At 35.4% G+C, this 18,440-nt stretch overlaps 1 protein-coding gene across 1 annotated transcript in view; it reads left to right on the top strand.

Moving 5' to 3' along the window:
• The window catches only part of LOC135786741 (gamma-aminobutyric acid receptor subunit pi), a 28,655-nt gene extending 19,481 nt beyond the window's left edge, over positions 1-9,174 (top strand). Inside the window, exons 7-10 of the mRNA XM_065296276.1 lie at positions 2,781-2,918; positions 4,771-4,923; positions 6,207-6,400; positions 6,506-9,174. Of these exons, the coding sequence (XP_065152348.1) occupies positions 2,781-2,918; positions 4,771-4,923; positions 6,207-6,400; positions 6,506-6,844 (824 nt within the window). The 3' untranslated portion in view covers positions 6,845-9,174. The remainder of the gene's footprint in view (positions 1-2,780; positions 2,919-4,770; positions 4,924-6,206; positions 6,401-6,505) is intronic.
• The last annotated feature ends 9,266 nt before the right edge of the window (positions 9,175-18,440 follow it).

The following is an 18,440-nucleotide window of genomic DNA, read 5'->3' as shown; positions in this document are numbered from 1 at the left end:
CTCTTACATATGGGTATTTTTCTTAAAAAAAAAAAGAAAAATAGCAAAATGCTGAAATAATTGCATTTTTGTAAAGGAATTTTGTTAGAGATCAGATTCAGATTTGACGAATATCAAAACATTCACAGAGTTTAAAATTAGTAAATATTTTTTTGCTTCAGTTTTTTATATTGGGTAAGTGAGCCATCTAGGGGATAATCGTGGTATTACAGATTAACATAAAACCTCATTAGACAAATGTTTTCTCTTAATAGAGGGTATGCATTGACGTCAATTTTCCACGTGACCACACCGAAGCACTCCCTGTTGAGTGGCACACGGTCAACAAAATGGCTGGTTTTCATAAAATGCCAGTAAAACTGACTATTATCAGCTTAAATTAAATTTAGATGGACTCGATAGCAGAGGTGGACAATAATTAGTTACATTAGTTACATTTTCCAAGCATCTGTGCTTTATTAGGGTGTTTGTCTTGGGAAAAATTTGACTTCACTACATTTTAAAGCATAGAATCATACTGTGTATTCTTTAATATTGCATATTAACATTTAATACAATACTTACATTAAAATTGTGCACTTTTACTTGAGTAAAAGTATGTTAATGTACTTAAATATTAAATGTAAAAGAAAAACTTGTATTTAAAAAATGTAAATTTATGATAATATGCTTTGTAATGTTTGTTTCCAAAGAAAAACACGGATAAAATACAAATACTTGAAAAAATACTTTTAAATAGAAATTAAAACCTCTGCTTGATAGTGACACTATAGCAACTTCAACCCACCTGTGGTCTGTGGATGTCGGCATGAACGATCTATTTAGTTCTCATTTCTGTATTTTTTGGCCGTCTGTAAAACAATATCTCTCAATTCTCGTTAAATCTGTTAGTACAGTCTATCGCACAACAGCTTTTTCCCATTGACATGCATTTTCCCATATACAGGTTTATTTTCACGCATCCACACTCTGTAATATATAGTTCAATAAGGTCACAAAGCTTTCAGGTGACTGTGTGAGTATGAGAGAGACACATCCAGCATGAAAGAAGTGAGAGACAGTGATGTATGTGTGACAGCTGTAGATTTGGGTGAAATTTGTTGTTTTGGGTATAGAATCTGTGTTCAGTTCTTGCCTTGTGATCCTTATTGTCGTCTTTTCGTTTTTTTTTTTCGTTTTTTTCTGCGTTGAGTCTTAGATACAGACCTCCTCCACTCTGCTTTCGCTTATATAAGACCAAAGCAGAATAAAAAGAGAAAATAGGTTCTGTCTGTCTCTCTCTCCCCCACAATCCACTGCTAGCAGCAGTTCATGGTTTAATCTTATAAACGGGACACTGCTGGTAATTTCAGGCTCCCATAAATTTTGACAGTTATGGCCCTTATACTGTATCAATCACCTGGGCAAGTCAATCACCTGATGTTTTTTGGACAATTAAGCACAACTTCTGCTAATGACAATCTGGTGTTTTGGTTAAAAGGATAGTTCACCTAAAAATGTAAATTCTGTCATCACTCTTAACTTTTATAAATGTCTTTGTTCAGCTGAAAATAAAGAAAGCTATGAAAAAAGTTTGTAACCAAGCAGATCTGGGGCACCACCTAGTAAGAGAAAATATTACTATGCAAGTGAATGGTGCCCCAGATTTGTTTGGTTAGTCACATTAAAAAAAAATATCTTAATTTGTGTTTAGCAGAACAAAGAAATTTATACAGGAGGTTGATAAATAATGTTTTGGTGAACTATTTCTTTAAATTGTCATGGAAAATGTCACAGTTGAACCTGAACTTGAACAATGACCCAAAGATTTATTTTCCTAGTCTTTAATATTTTTATTATAATAGTTTTGGTTTTTAAACGTCGATAGTCACTGAAAAGTATTCACAGATATCTGAGAGATTTTGCAAGTGTTTATTGCCCGTGGGCTTTAATAGTCCTGAACAGTTCTTATTTTCTTTATGTAGAATATCACTACTTATTTATTTATGTACTCTAGCATTTAATTTTTTGGAAATTTATGACATTCAGCTTCGAGTCAACAAGACACTGAGCTGGAAGGCTTTTGAAGACGATTTGAGCTTAAATATTTATTTGACGATGACAGAAACAGAGACCCGTGTGATGAAAGATTCAATGTTTTAAGGAGATGAGATGTTCAAAGAAGTCTTTGTTTCAAATGAGTATATTTGAATCCCTTTGAATTACATTATTTCAGCAAGATATCAAAATTTACATTGTTCAATTACAAAACCATTTGGAAACTACAAGAAATCCAGACGGAAACTTTAAACCCTGTTGTTGTTTTCAGCATACAGCACCACATACAATATTGCTTGTTTTTATTGCAAAATGTGTCCAGATACTACAGATACAGTAATCTGATTGTGTGAGAGAACAGCGAGTCTTATAAACACTCCAGCATTGCTCATATTCAGGTGCAAGAAATTTGTGAACATATGAGAAAACACTATAATGAGTTTCATGTGGCCACAATACAAGAAAAAGATCTTAGCGCTGAAGTATCTGATGGTACAGCACCACCAAGAGGACACATAGTAATATTACATTTAATATCAACCAAGGGTTTTTGAATTTCATGCACAATGAGACAGAAAGTGTAAAGTAATGAAATTTGTTTAGAGAGCCAATGGCTACATTCACACAGCAAGATACAGTGTCGAATCCTGCTGATTGTTGTTGTTTATTGAGATGTTTCAGGTCTGTAATATATCACTAAAGTATTTCTCTCCTCCACTCATTGTCTGTGTTTATGTTAACAGGGGGTTATAATGTCAATGATGTGATGTTTTATTGGGTTCGTGGGAATGAATCTGTAAGTGGATTGGATACACTGCGACTGGCCCAGTACACTGTAGAGGATCATTACACTTCTGTCTCTGAGGCCGTCTATGAAACAGGTAAACTGACCTCACAATTTCTCTCTTTTTTCAGTTTTAAAGGTATAATTTTTAGCGGCATCTAGGGGTGGGATTGCATATTGCAACCAACCTAAATTTCGAAACACAATGAGCCTCAGGACAAACATGTTGTCCTCTGAAGGCCAAAGTATAGTCCATTTTTATGTGTACGCATGGGTTCGCGTACAGTGCGCGTGATGCAATTTTCGTCATCAGAAGATTTTGCGCGTACTTTATGTGCACCACCGGATTTTTTTAACATACAAAGTATGTAGCCTAGGACAGTGGTTTTCAAACTGGGGGCCGTGAGGTGGTGTCAGGGGGGCCCCAGTTTTATGATGTTTTATCATGAATTCTGTGTAATTAAACCTAAAAAATAATAAGCCAACTAACCAACAGCACTACTAGGTATAATTTTATATGTTTTGTTTAATTAAAATATGACATTTTAAAACTGTTTTTGTCATACATTTTCTTTCGGGGGGCCGTGAAAAAATGCACTGTACACAAGGGGGGCGCACGCTGAAAAGGTTTGGGAATCATTGGCCTAGGAGATGCATTGTGTCAACGCAGAAGCGGCTTTAGTCAACGCAGAAGCGGCTCTTTTAAATACGCGTCTATATTTGACCCGCACCGCATCTAAATCGCAGTTCAACTACAAAATTAAAGTAAAAATGAACATGCTGCATACAGCACCCGGAAACACACATACTATTTTACCCGCAGATTTTTCCTGTGTGGATGTGCTGGTCGTGCGGCATTGGTTAAAAATATTAAATAAAAATAACAGTCTAATTTTGAAATGCATTGTTGTAACGTGCGTTACTAACAGTGTTGGGAAAGTTCACTTTCTACATGAACTAGTTCAGTTCACAGTTCACAAATTTTAAAATTAACTAGTTCAGTTCATAGTTCATATTTCCAAATTTTGAACTAGTTCACAGTTCCAAAAATGAACTAATTTATAGTTCTTTTCCCCATATTATTTTTTTTTAAATATTGCCATTATAGCCCATATAGAACCACAGACAGTAATTATTTTATCAGTTTTAACACTGAAGCTAAATGCATCAGATTTCTTCTTCATATCCAACTTTAAACCCTTATCCAACCAGGGTTTACGAGCATTGACTGTCTTTTATTTTTTGTATTTGCTTGCACATACCTTGAAAGGCTAGCCTGGTGCTTCAAGGGGTTTTCCGGGCGAGAAGCGCTGCGAGGCGTTGCGTGTATGACAACTTGCAGGTATTGCACACCGCACGTGCACGTTAAATAGCGTGAGCTTAGTCAAAGTCTATTTCAAGATCCAGAATATGCGTAAGCAGCCTTTGTTAATCGTTAACGATTTAGGACAAATATGATGTTATTTAATGTTAAACTATGCGAGTGGCGCGGCAGGGATTTGGATAGCAGCGTCCAGTCAGTGTTGTTCTGATGACGTATGCAGCCTGGTGGCAGTGTTGCCAGATTGGGTGTTTTTTCCGCTACACATTAAGGCCTGTTTACAGTGTGTTTTAGACGGGTTTTCGCCTGCAAGACTATAGAAATCTGGCACCCGACTGAATGACGTTAAAGTGAGAGAACGTGCCGTTCACAAGCCCCAGAATGAACGAGTTCATCTTGCGTTCATCAGGCAGTAATACAGTACGTTCAGTTCACGTTCGCCCAAAATATGAACTAGTTCATGAACTTTCGTTCAATGAACTCGTTCAGGCACAACACTGGTTACTAAGACGAGTACAATATTACCAAAATTTTATTATTAATACGTTATATTTTTTGTTTTTGCACTTTGATTCGTTATCTCATAAATTAACCTGGATGACATTCTGTCTGTTTTATTTCTCTCTAGGAAATTACCCCAAGCTGGTCTTTCATTTTGAGCTGAAGAGAAGCATCTTGTACTTTATCCTGGAAACGTATGTGCCCTCGAGCCTGTTAGTGGTTCTGTCCTGGGTCTCTTTCTGGATCAGCCAATCGTCTGTCCCAGCACGCATCTGCATTGGTAGGACAATTGCTTTAGTGATTTGTGTCAGACATCAAACATGTTTTTTGGACTTTTCACTACAATTTTACAATGGTGATGTTTACATGCACAAAATGTTGTCAATTTGACTGAATTTAATCCGATTGCAGGTTACGACAGTACCGTTTACATGTACCCTAAACATTGCAATCTGATTCAAATGTTTGTTTACATGTTCATTCTATATAATCTGAACCAAACGTCTGCGCAAGCGCACAGCCAGGGTTGCCAGATTTGCATATCAAAACCAGCCCAAGGGACATTCAAAACTATCCCAATGACTATTCACATCCCAAATACCAATAACTAAGGTAATCCTTTTGTCTTTAACCTGCAGATATAAATAAACTTGCTGAAACAGTTTAAATGTTTAAGTTAGCAAAAAACTTGGCAACGCAGCATCACAAGTTTTTACATCTGATTGAGAAAATATTAAGAAGTTTACATGCATACTTCTGTTGATCAGATCACAGATCAGACTAAACCACGCCTTTCGATATGATTTATCAATGATGATCATATTGGTTAACCCCGTCAGCCTTTTTTTTTTTGCCTGCTAGCATTTTTTGTGATTTTCACAAAATGCCTTCCAGAAAAATGTTCTTCTAAAAATATATAAACCTACAAAAATATCAAATAAAGAACAGATTCTTTAATTTCAAACAAACAATAAACAAACAAACAAAACGGGGAAAAAAACGTTTCGTCCTGGTTTTTTATTTTATTTTTTTCGCTGTTTATAAGCTCTTAAATAATAAAAAATTTTACACGTCTAAAATTAATAAATAATTTTTTGCTTCAGTTTTTTTATAAATTGGGTGAGCCATCTAGTGGATAATCGTGGTATTACTGATTACCATAAAAATCAGGAACACATTTTTTCATGCAAATGCTTTCTTTTAATTGACGAGATAACTCGTCAATGGCGGGGAATGAGTTAAGGTGTTTGTATGAAGGCTTTTCAATCCGATTGAGCCATCAATTCGATTACAAATGGATTGCTTGTAAACTTACCTAATGAAGTAAAATCTAGGACATTGAGCCTATACATAAAACAGTTTACTGCACTAGTCCCAAGAAAAGCAATGTTTTTAAATGTCTAAGCCCAATTTAGAATAGTTTTACCTGAATTCAACAGCATTGCTCATTTTGTGCATTGCTTTGAACCACATTGCTAAAACTAAGACTATATTACTGTTTCATTGACTGACTCTCTATTTTTTTGTCTGTCTGTGTGCCTGTATTACTGGTATCTTGTGAAGGAGTAACTACTGTCCTGACTATGACCACGCTGATGATGGGTGCCAGAACGTCTCTGCCCAATGCAAACTGTTTCATTAAGGCCATAGACGTTTACCTGGGCATCTGCTTTAGTTTCATCTTCGGAGCACTAATTGAGTATGCAGTGACTCACTTCTGCACACTACACCACCCTGACTGTAACAGTGCACTTATGGTGAGAGGAAAATCATTATCATCACCTATTGATCACCATACTTCAGATTTTCCTTTTATAATCATGACTTTTATTTGTTTATCTTTGGGTGTTTTTCTGTGTCAGTACGGTCAACACGTACACGACTGTGAGGAGGAGATAAACGGGATCGTCACCACCATCGCCAACAATTCCTCAAGGGTCAAAAGACGCAAAGATGCCGTAGATCCAGCCGCAGGAGAGTTTGATATTACGCCCTCCAGTGAGGCCACGTCCCCAGAGGTGCCAGCAGAGCCCTTAAACTGCTGCGTCCAAAGCATTTCAATAATGAGAAAAATTCTGACGTTTGTCAACTGCTGTCATGTGGAGAATCCGCATTACATAGACAATTACTCGCGGTTAACCTTCCCACTCTCATTCGTCATGGTTAACATGCTTTATTGGACTTACTACCTTTACTTTTAACCAGCTGCTGTGATGGGTGGTTTAACTTGGGTTTGTTGTGTTATCGTGCAAGAAAGAATGTTTGTGTCTGAATGATGAAGAAAAGGGAGGAGAAAATTGAAATAGTGACAAGGTGTATTAAGGATGGGTCTAATGCTGGGTACACACCAAAAGATTTTTTACATCTTATAATATTTTCAAAATGTGATAGACCACAAACATGAAGATAAAAAATCCTAGATTTAACCGTTTTGCACGTATAGTGTGTAGTGTGCCATGATGTGTCAAAGACAGCACACCACACACCAACAGATTTTCAACCAGAGTCTTGAATGTGAACACATTCACATTATTTCAAATCATTGGTTCGGAGCGTGTTTCAAAACTGGCCAAGTCACGTGATTTTAGCAAACGAGGCTTCATTATGTCACAACTGTTTCGAAATGTTTCGAAAATATGATTATTTACCACTAGGGGGAGTTGTAAAAAAGTGTAAATTATTTGGACAGAACTGCTCTTACACTATTTTGAATTGCTTCTATATAGCAGGTGGTGGTTCGAACGCTTTGAAAAACTAAATCCATTTTCGAAGCAATTGCTTCAATTGATTCGAAGCGTTAAAAAAGGTTTGTTTCTCTCATCACTGTCAGTGGGTCAGTTAGAATGTGTTAAAGCATCGAAAAAACATTTTGGTCCAAAAATAACAAAATGTACAAATTTATTCAGAATTGTCTTCCCTCCTGGTTCTGTTGTGAATTGCATGCACGAGACTAAAGTCACGTGAATGCAGTGACGTGGATGACGTGTTATCCTCAGACATGTTTGCAAAGTTTTTTTCAACTTACAGCATGGGTCTCCCTCAGACTGTAAACGGAGCTCAAGCGCACAAAAAAAACAAACAGCTGGGGCGCACCAGATAACACGTCAGCCGCGTCGTACGTCAGTTGCAGTTCAACACATTCTAACTGACCCACTGTTGACACATGGACTACTTTGATGATGTTTTTATTACCTTTCTGGACATGGACAGTAAACCGTACATAGATTTGCAATGGAGGGTCAACAAGCTCTCGGACTAAATCTAAAACATCTTAAACTGTGTTCCGAAGATGAACGGAGGTCTTACGAGTTTGGAACGACATAAGGGTGAGTCATTGATGACATTTTTTTACATTTTTAGGTGAACTAACCCCTTAATCAAAGTTATATCAATGCTATCTCATGACGATTCGTTCGTATTTTACGAGGTGGCTAATTCGTATGACATTTTTGTATTTTCCCCTGTGACGTTGGGGTTAGGGTTGGGGTTTCGTTATTGTTTTTATGATAATCATATGTTTTGTACAATTCACTTCATATGAATTAGCCAACTCGTAAAATACTTACGAATTCTCGTGAGATCAGGCTGGTTATATTTGTGCCACCAGGATTATCAGACTAGTGATTATAATGGTAAGATATAGTATTCAAAGGTGAATAATGAAAATGTTGACCTCAAGATATCTCACTATCATATAAAAGGATCTAAACATCAGTATGAACTGTTTGCATACAGGATGTTCATTAATGTTTATGTGTTTAGTGCTACACTGTATATCCTCTGAAGTGTTACCCTTATGACTGATGTTTCCCTTTGTGAATGACAGCACATTACAGAAGCCATTGCTCAGTGATGATTATTTTAGGATATCTCTGTACGTCTGGCTGCTTGTCTTTTCTCGAGATTGCAGGGCTGGTGTAAACTATAATGTGACTTAATGATTCATTTGGATGAGCTGTACACCAGAGGTGTTTGTGAAGCTGTCAGAGATTGCGTGATATACTATGGACTGTACCTGCTGTACATTACACATGCTGTCTGTTCAGTCTACGAGACCTGCTGTACATTAAAGCTCATGTCATATGAATCCAAAGCTTATGCGCTGTGCTGGAGTAAACACTTTGGGTACTTGTAAAACTGAACTATTGCTCTAGAAGACTACTGAGAGAAATGATGGACTGAAGTGAAATTTTAAACTGTTCATTCACTCTTTGACATCTTGTCTATTGGGGGAGGGGGGCATTCAGATGTTTTAAACATTTGCCTTTAGTATGCAGTCCTATAAGTCTGATGCCTTCTGTTTGAAGTACAAACTACAAAGTGCTTGACTTTCAGTTTTATGCATGTCTCTATATAACTAAATGCTAATAATGTGTGTAATTTAACATGAATATTGTAAAGTTTCATTGTAGAATACCCTTTATTTATTATTTTAAAGGTTGAGAATTAATGCAGTAACACCCCTAGTGGCCATTTGCTGTAGAATAAATTTGAAAAAAAAAAATGCCTTTAAAGGGACACTCCACTTTTTTTGAAAATATGCTCATTTTCCAGCTCCCCTAGAGTTAAACATTTGATTTTTACCGTTTTGGAATCCATTCAGTTGATCACCGGGTCTGGCGGTACCACTTTTAGTATAGCTTAGCATAATTCATTGAATCTGATTAGACCATTAGCATTGCGCTCAAAAACAAACCAAAGAGTTTTGATATTTTTCCTATTTAAAACTTGACCCTTCTGTAGTTACATTGTGTACTAAATCCATCAGAAAATTAAAAGTGGTGATTTTCTAGGCAGATATGGCTAGGAACTAAACTCTTATTCTGGCGTAATAATCATGGCTGCAGCAGGCGTAGTGATATTATAATAGTCCCCTGCCATTGAAAGTTACTAAGGGGACTATTTTCGGCTGCTGCGTAATATCATTGCGCCTCCTACAGTTATGTTACGACAGCAAAGTCCTTGATGGCAATGGATTGTGCTAAGCTGTGCTAAAAGTGGTACCACCAGACCCGGTGATCTGCTGAATGGATTCCAAAAAGGTAAAAATAAAACGTTTAACCCTAGGGAAGCTGGAAAATGAGCATATTTCCAAAAAAAGTGTAGTGTCCTTTTAACAGTTTTTTTTTTGTAATTTTCAAGAACATGAAAATTTTTTATGCAGTACAGTAATGATACACCCTTCATAAACACACAAATACAATTGGGAGGTACTTAATTCTTTAGCAATAGATTCATTAGGCAAAGCATTTTTTTTTTTTTTTAGAATAATTCATTCATTTTTTGATTTTTTTACACTACTTTCAAAAACATACTGACAATGATTTTTAGGTGGTCATCACTGAAAATGACTGTAAAATGAAAGAAATACTTGCGATGCATGTTTACTTGATGTTTAATTTTTTGATTATTATTGATGCTATAATGACACAACTAATACACAATAAAAACAACACAAATATTGTTCTTCCTGATGAAAGTGTTCTCTGTTTATCAATAAAGAAGAGACATTAAAGATGACTGAATGTGTGAATGAATTACAGCTCAGTGTTGAAGTCCAAACAGTTCTGCATGTGTCGATCATATGACACTCGTATTAGATTTGAATGACACAAAACCCAAATCTGTTTAGTGTCTACCTGGACAAAAGCACTGATATTGATTTAAACTAGGTTTATTTTATGTGCACAGAAAGTTTGTTCTGCAGCTGTATACAATAAAAAATTCTTTATTATCTGCAGTATAAACATTTATTAAAGCAACACTATGTAATTTCCATGTAAAAATGACTTACAGCTCCCCCATGTGGTTAAAAAGCGCAACAGTGCCTGGTATCAGACACTCTTCTGCAGGCAGGGGGAGGGGTGGGGCTGTGTGCTCTACCCTCCACCGCCACTTTCAGAGTGTGCTTGTAGCAGCTAGGAGGCTGCTCAGGTTGCAGCAACAGTACAATTTGTCCAGTTAAAAGTTGTTCTATCACTGAAATAATTTTAGAGACATTATTTAAAGGTAAAAAAAACTACAAAGTGTTGCTTTAAGTTCTTCAGTTATCTTAGAAAGATCTAAATAAATACAGAACAAAATGCCCATTAGCTGGGCTAAAACACTAGAAATGTATTTATAGTGTGATTTTTAAAAATGTGTGTAAAAAATGCTATTATTATATAAAAATGACAGATGATTTTGGCATTTGTTTCTCCTCTCTGAATTGAGCATCAATAGACTATAATGAAACGCATCTTTGCTCATTACCCATAATTAAATGGAAACAGATTGACTAATGATCTCTGTGATGAACAAAACACACAGTGGATGTTCTTGCTTGTAGCTGTGTATTGATGTCATAATCACTTTAGCTAAATTATCATTGTGTTATTGGATTTTAATGATGAATTTGTTGGTGAGCATCACAGAAGCTTCACTTACCATTGATGTGTACATTTTATTGTGTGGAGGATCTGATGGCACTGTTGAACTTAATGGGGCGGTTTCCCGGGACAAGGATAAGACTAGTCCTAGACTTAATAAATGTAAGAGCTGGCCTAGGCCTGTCTTAAACTAATCCCTGTCTGTGAAACCATCCCTATATTTCACATATCATTAACTGTGTCTTGGCAAACATAATTTACTATATAGATCATACTTCTATTTGTGCAGAACAAAGATATTCATACAGGTTTTGAAACAACATGTGGATGAGAAAATGATGACAGAATTTTCATTTTAAAGTGAACTATTAAGTCACTAAAAGGCGACAATTAAAAGGGAGAAAATGGACATTATTTAAAATAGTAATTTCTCTAGATTTACAAATCTTGGCAATTTTGAGGATACTGTAAATTCACAACATGACATATATCACACAGTGGTTTTAGGACATTTTATTACAAAATTCCTACATATTGTGGCTTTAACTCTGTCAGCCCCTCAGACTGAAAGCGGCTCATGTGTTAATGTTATCTTTGTCCTTTGTATTATAAAAAGAAAAGCGCACATTGTGTTTGTTAAAAGCAGTCAGAAAATTAAATCAATAAAGCAATTAACCCCAGTGATACAATAACATTCTGCAGACAGCACAAATCAACTGCAGCTTCTGACCACTAGAAGGCGCCATTAAACAACAATAAACTGTGCTAAAGTTGCTCTAATAAATTGCTTCTATTTATTACCTAATTTGTAAGTCGCGCTGGACAAAATCATTTCCTAAATGGTTTGAGTTTAAAACGTTAGAGAAACGCTGAGAGAAAGTCTGCAGATCTGATATGATTCAACATATTCAGTGGTGACATTTAACCTGACGAAAGGTAACCTGTTTAACTCTGACATATCAAAATACTAAACTACTATTGCAATAAAAACAGCTTCCATACTATAGAAACCCATAGCATCAGATAACATACAGTGTATGTTTATATAAGATTTAAAGTTTGTAGACATCAGAAGATATCTTTTATTAAAGGGCCAGATGTAATATAAGTCTCATGTGTGCCCAGAATGTGTCTGTGAAGTTTCAGCTCAAAATGCCCCACAGATTATTTATTTTAGCATGTCCAAAATGCCCCTATTTAGTTGGGAGCCACACGCAGTTTTAATGTCTGTACCTTTAAATGCAAATGAGCTACAGCTCCTTATCATATCTTACAAACAGACAACACTTTCAGTTCAAATAGATCTGATTAATACAGTATGAGACTATAGTATCTAGTGGACAACTCACTAAGTGTGGAAACTATAGTAATGCAGGCCTCTAAGTGGGTGGGGTTTTCAATGTGACTTCACATTAATGAGAATATCAAAACTGCATGTCTAATGAGACTGCTTTGCGGGGATTAATAAATAAGGAGCGGGTGGATTTTTTATTGTAGGGTGGTTGTGTTCACACGCTGCCAACACACCCCAGCAAACATTGGTCGGACGGCAACGTCGTCTCCCTGGCCAAAAGAGGTCGCGGCAGGACGCCACAAATGGTGTACTATTGGTCCGAAATCAACGTCGTCTCCCCGTCCAAAATTAGTCGGTGCTGGACGGCACAAATGCACAACATGTCCTAAAATGCATTTATGTAGTCCTTGTGAAATATGCAAATGCTGTGCGTACACCTTGGTTAATACTGCAATAATTAATTTAAGTGAACAAAGTATTTTTAAGAGGTTATGAATAGACGTCCACTCACGTCTTTTACACGTCTAGACCACTGATCTATATAAATGACTGGATTGCGCATAGAACGCTTGACGTAACTGCGTGACGTGAAGCCAGCGCAGAGTTCGAGCCGCCATCTTGGTATACCCAACCGCCAGAGAGCGTCATTGACTTCCATTCAAAATCATGATCAAAATTTACCCCCTTTACAGCGTATCAGTAACCCAAGGTTAATTTTTAGGATATGTGTACGTTAATTATTTGTTAATCCTGGTGTTTTTTGCAATGTTTATGTGTTAATCGGGCAGGATAATGGATTTATAAAAAACCGTTAAGGTGAGTGTGTCTGTTGCATTTGTTAATGACACGGGTATAAATAAAGTTTTTTTGACATTCAGCTACACTGTGACGGTCAGCGTTATTTCTCTAAATAAGTTTAGGTAACTTGTAAGTTTAGATAACATAATTTAAAACTAGCAAATTATTGCATGCACATACGGTACAAAGCATGATTATTTATATAGATTTCAGAATGAGCACGTTAATTGTCATTAATACTAAATATGCTGCGGTCTGTCTGGTGATCTGATACTGTAATAAAGATGAATGTATAATAACTGATTAAAACGCAAAATGTACAACTTTCAGTAAATAACTATTTACATGATTTGGACGTTTGTGTTGTAATAATGTACAGGGTAAATTCACATATAAAAACGAAGACGAGTAAAGTGATATTTTATCATTAAAATCTGATAACGTCCATTGATTTAATAGAACGTTTGGGTATACCAACATGGCGGCGCGGTGGCTTCACAAGTGTGACGTCATGCGCAATCCAGTCATTTATATAGATCAGTGGTCTAGACTAGACTCGTAGGAAAAAAAACATAATAATCTTTATGAAATACACGATTTGTATGCAAAGTAAATATATTCACTTTATCTTGTTTAAATAAATTATAATCACAAAGTGCCCAGTGTGATTGCAAAGCCACACTGCATTTTAGTCATTATTTCACCTGTTTTATTATTGAATGTATGCATATAAATGTAAAACAGATACATATCCAGTCACCATTTAGGTGTGAGTTGGATGTAATTTCAAAAACTGTGATTCCAATATTATTTTAAGAAATATATTACAAAATCCCGCGATAGGACAGATTATCTCGCGAGATAGTGGTCACGTCACGCGTTCTTCCGGAAGTTCACATTCAAACACGAGGAGCGATTACGAGGGAGTTTTGTCTATATATTATGCAAAATCTACTGTTGGGTAAGTACATTATGTATTATTTGATTAACGAGCTTAAGTTTTACTTGTTTGACACGAAGGCTCCGAAATAAACGTTGCCAGAATTGTTGTCCACACTGAGTATGACCAAAATTAGCTAGAAGGCTAAAAGCTAACGTACTTTGAAGTTATAACGTTACATGGTATAAAGTATGTTTAAGAATACAGTCAAAGTTATTACTGTAACTAATTAATGTAGCCTCTTGAAAGTCTCTTTCAGAAGGTAAATTATCTGAAAAATAAAAGTTATTTGGCATTAATGGAATTACAATGATATGATTGCCTAAACATTGCACATGCAAAATATTAAATACTGTTTTGCATTAAAAGTTCAGCATAAGTGTTTGTTTGATTAACTTCCTTTGCTTTTGTTTTGTACAAAGAAAAAGTAGAACCTCATCCAAATAAAAATAAACAAGCTGTTAAAGGCACTGTGTCCTACACAGACCCTTCAAAATATAACCACCCAAAACCCAAGTCAGGACAATGCCTCAGTTTGAAAATACAAAAACAAATTGGAGTTGTTATTGTGGAGTTAATATAATTAATTACAATTTCGTTTTATTTACAGTTGAAGATCAACACAAACCAAATAAAGATGCGCATTCTACAAACAATAACAAAAGGTATGGAAAACTGTAGATATGAATTTTTGTAGATATGGCTTAAACAGTCTACACATTTGTTAATGTTCTAATTTGTCATATGTCCTTTTTTGTGCTAAAGATCAAGTTTTGTGTGCAACACACTTGGATGAGACGTGCCCGATCCCTGACTTTGTCTACCCTTCATTAAGTTGTACGTTTTTGACTTCTTTGCTTAATACTACGAAAAAGCGTGATTCTTTCAAAAAGGACTTTTATATATTTTGATATGAAACTCAAAAATGTATATAAATTGTTTTGGTGTATTTTGTTTACACAGGCACACTTCATGACAGTAAACATTGGTATCAAGATGGTGTGATTAATCTATACCCTAGAATAAGCTGTGACACTATGAGACGTACGTGCTACTGATACTTTTGTTATTTTTTTGGTGCATTCCCACACTATACAAACACATTGCTTTGCTCCAAAGTGCATACACTTTTGCCTTTTATAATGTCATTCTCATTTTTAGGTAAAAATTTATTCCATGTCAGGTTTTTGCCTGAATGTCAACATAATATCCAAAAACTTTGATATAAAAAGTGATTTATTTTAATATTTGACACTACTATGTATTTTTTTTAAATACATTGTGCATGTGTATGTTTAGTGTACTTAATGAAATTACATGCAAGGTGTTTGTTTCGCAGGGTCACATAATGAACAGCCATCTTACAGACAACCGAAAGAGGCATAGTATTGTTTTCTTGTGTATTGTCATACACCTAAAAAGGATTTTTTTTTAATCATACAATTATGGTGTTATTCATTCATTAATGTGTCCTTTCTTACCTTAAATAACTTATAATTTTTCACTACTTTTGTTTGTAATGTCTATATAGTATTCTCTACAATCCCAAATTCTGGATTGACGCCCCAGTACCAGAGGGCACCCCAATCCCAGAGTGCACCCCAATCCCAGAGGGCATCAATCTGAAAACAGGTGATGGCAATTTACTACTAATCAAGGAACTGGCTTTACTGACGAGATGCACATGATATCGCATGCGATTTATCGTGCAGCCCTAGATTTTACATCAGTGACAACACAGCTTAGAGGATAAACATGTACATTTCTCTGAATCTGAATTAATAGTTACAAATACAGAGCTTATAATGTCTGTCATTGCTCAACCACAAAGACCTAAAAGTACAGACAGCTAATTTCATAACTAATGCAGTATTACACTGTGAAGTTATTTATATATACTGTTAAAATATTACACTACCATATAATTAACTCTATTTGTCCAGGTGAGGTAACACAACGAAAAAATAACAGGATGGAGACTACCTGATTCTTCACCTATGGCCTCAGGTTCAAATGCAAGAAGCAAGAAATGCTATATGACTGTGTATTTTGCATTATGAATACATTATGAATACATCAAAGATGTTGATAAAAAGGTGATCTGCGTAAATTGTGACCTAAAGAATATGTATATATATTTCCATCTATCTTTCTATAACATTATTTCAATTGTTTTCACATGTAGGTCCAGCAACTGTCTGAGTTGGTGTATATTCTGTCAGAGACTGCGTGAACAATGTTATGAACAGGTATGTATTTCTCTTGAATTGTGTAATCCTGCATAATATTTCAGGAATATATGTTGATTACCACCATTAACCCAGCTATTTATATTACTTCATTTCAGGATTTAATCTGTCACACATTACTTGTCAGAAGTTTTAATGTTCGTAGTGGCTCAAACAGTCAAACAAGAAATCAAAACATAATTTCAGTGTAAGCCATTACTTGTCATCAAAACTTATGGATGAGGATATAGTTTATAGCACTTGTTACATGATAGATGAGTAGTTGTGAAATGTTAAAACATAGTTTATGTTTGAACATTGCATGCAATTGCTATGTTGCACATTACTGTTAATTGTGATTTATTGACCATTTAGGTAATTTGTCTAAGGTGTAATCTTAAAAGTAATCTTACATTTCTTTCACAGAATGATGTCTAATTGTCTTATCAATGTCTAGTTCAATATGAGCGGTGGTGGACATCTGGAAAAGAAGGCTTTTAAAGGCACACCTTTGTATTATGTTATTCAAGGTAATTTAGGGAATATGTTGATCTAAAAAACTTGTTTTTGTATATAGATGTAATTTTTATTGCTATGCTTTATGTATTTAGGGGACATCACAGCTCACCTGTCTTTATCAGAAATATCCTGTTCATTTTTTGACAATTACAAACCTAGTTAAAGGTCTTCCTCAATGGCACCACAGTGGTTTTGTAGAGGGAGGGGACAAATGCCGTTTCCCCCACAACTGATCTAACACTTATTTAATGCAGAACATCTTTCATACTATATATTGTATTGTATTTTAATTGTATTCATTTTAAAAATAAACATATTCTTCTCTTCCCTCAGATGCTGTGAAGAGGTGGAGCCCAAATGCCAGAGACTCAGAAATAGATGCAGCTATGGCAGACCACCTCAAGCACGGTCCAGGATGAGCTGGGGGTTGTGAATACACTAAATAAGCCAAACAGCTGTAATGTGTAAAAGAGAGAGTTGACCCAAAAATGAAAATTGTTATAATTTTCTTACCCACATGTTTCAAACCTGTGTACATTTCTATTTTCTGCTGAACACAAAGATTGAAAAATGTTTGTAACCAAGCTAACTGTCAATAATTTTTTTTTACAATTGTAGTAATGGGTTGTGAGATCTGCTTTCTGCTTTCTATTCTTTTAAATATCTTTGTGTTCAGCAGAACATAGAAAAGTATACAGGTTTGAAACATAAGAGAGAGTAAATTACTAAATAATCATTTTTGGGTGAACTATCCTTTTATATAGTAAAGTATTTTGAAATTGTTATTATAGTTAAACAGTTTTAAAAAAAATAAAAATTGCTAAATCAGAACATGCTTCTTTTTTTTGCTTATGTCCACAAATAATGTGTTCTTTAATGTGTTTGAAATACACGTGATTACAACGTTATAAAGACGTTCAGGTTTGACTGGACTAAATTTGTGTATTTTAAGAACCTTAATAATTGCCTATTACAATTGTACAAACTAGCCTGTTTTATATGCACGTTTTAAGTGAGTATAACGCCTACATTAAGCAGAGACTCATATTACCGTCCAGAAGAGGACATTTTTAGACGTGCACGGACCGTGCAGAAAAGACGTGTGATTCACGGTCAGATGACGTCAAAGACGTCGGTTGGATTTTCATTTTGGAACTATTTTTCAACCATGACGGGACGTGACGAACGGACGTCTTTTCAATGGTCATCACACGTCCAAATGTTTGCTGGGACATTATGTCCAAACACCTTGTAAAAGTGAATTTTGCATAATAGGTGCCCTTTAAATGTAAGTTCAGTGGTTTCTTACAGCACATTTGAATTCAGAGCAGATCTGTAGATCCCTGGTCCGTGTACCTTCGGATAATTCGTTTATTCGTTTCTGTCTTCAAAACGGAAAAACAAATAAACAGTTAATTTATTACATATTCCACTATACTCGTGAACATAAAACACCAGTTTTGGGTTTGTTTTTGTCAGAATGTGATCTAATGCATTAAATAAATGTACAATAAAACCAAAACGAAAAATCAAGCATTTTATGATCAAAGTTCGTTTTTGCCACCGGTAGTTCACTTGTTCTGATGTATTATAAATATTAAATAGCATCTTAAGGGGAACACGTGGTCGCATCGCAGTACATCACTTTAG

The sequence above is a fragment of the Paramisgurnus dabryanus genome, chromosome 20 (genome assembly GCF_030506205.2).
Source record: "Paramisgurnus dabryanus chromosome 20, PD_genome_1.1, whole genome shotgun sequence".
NCBI classification, from domain to species: Eukaryota; Metazoa; Chordata; class Actinopteri; order Cypriniformes; family Cobitidae; genus Paramisgurnus; species Paramisgurnus dabryanus.
The sequence above is the reverse complement of the archived record's forward strand: the minus strand, read 5'-3'. Positions and strand labels throughout refer to the sequence as shown.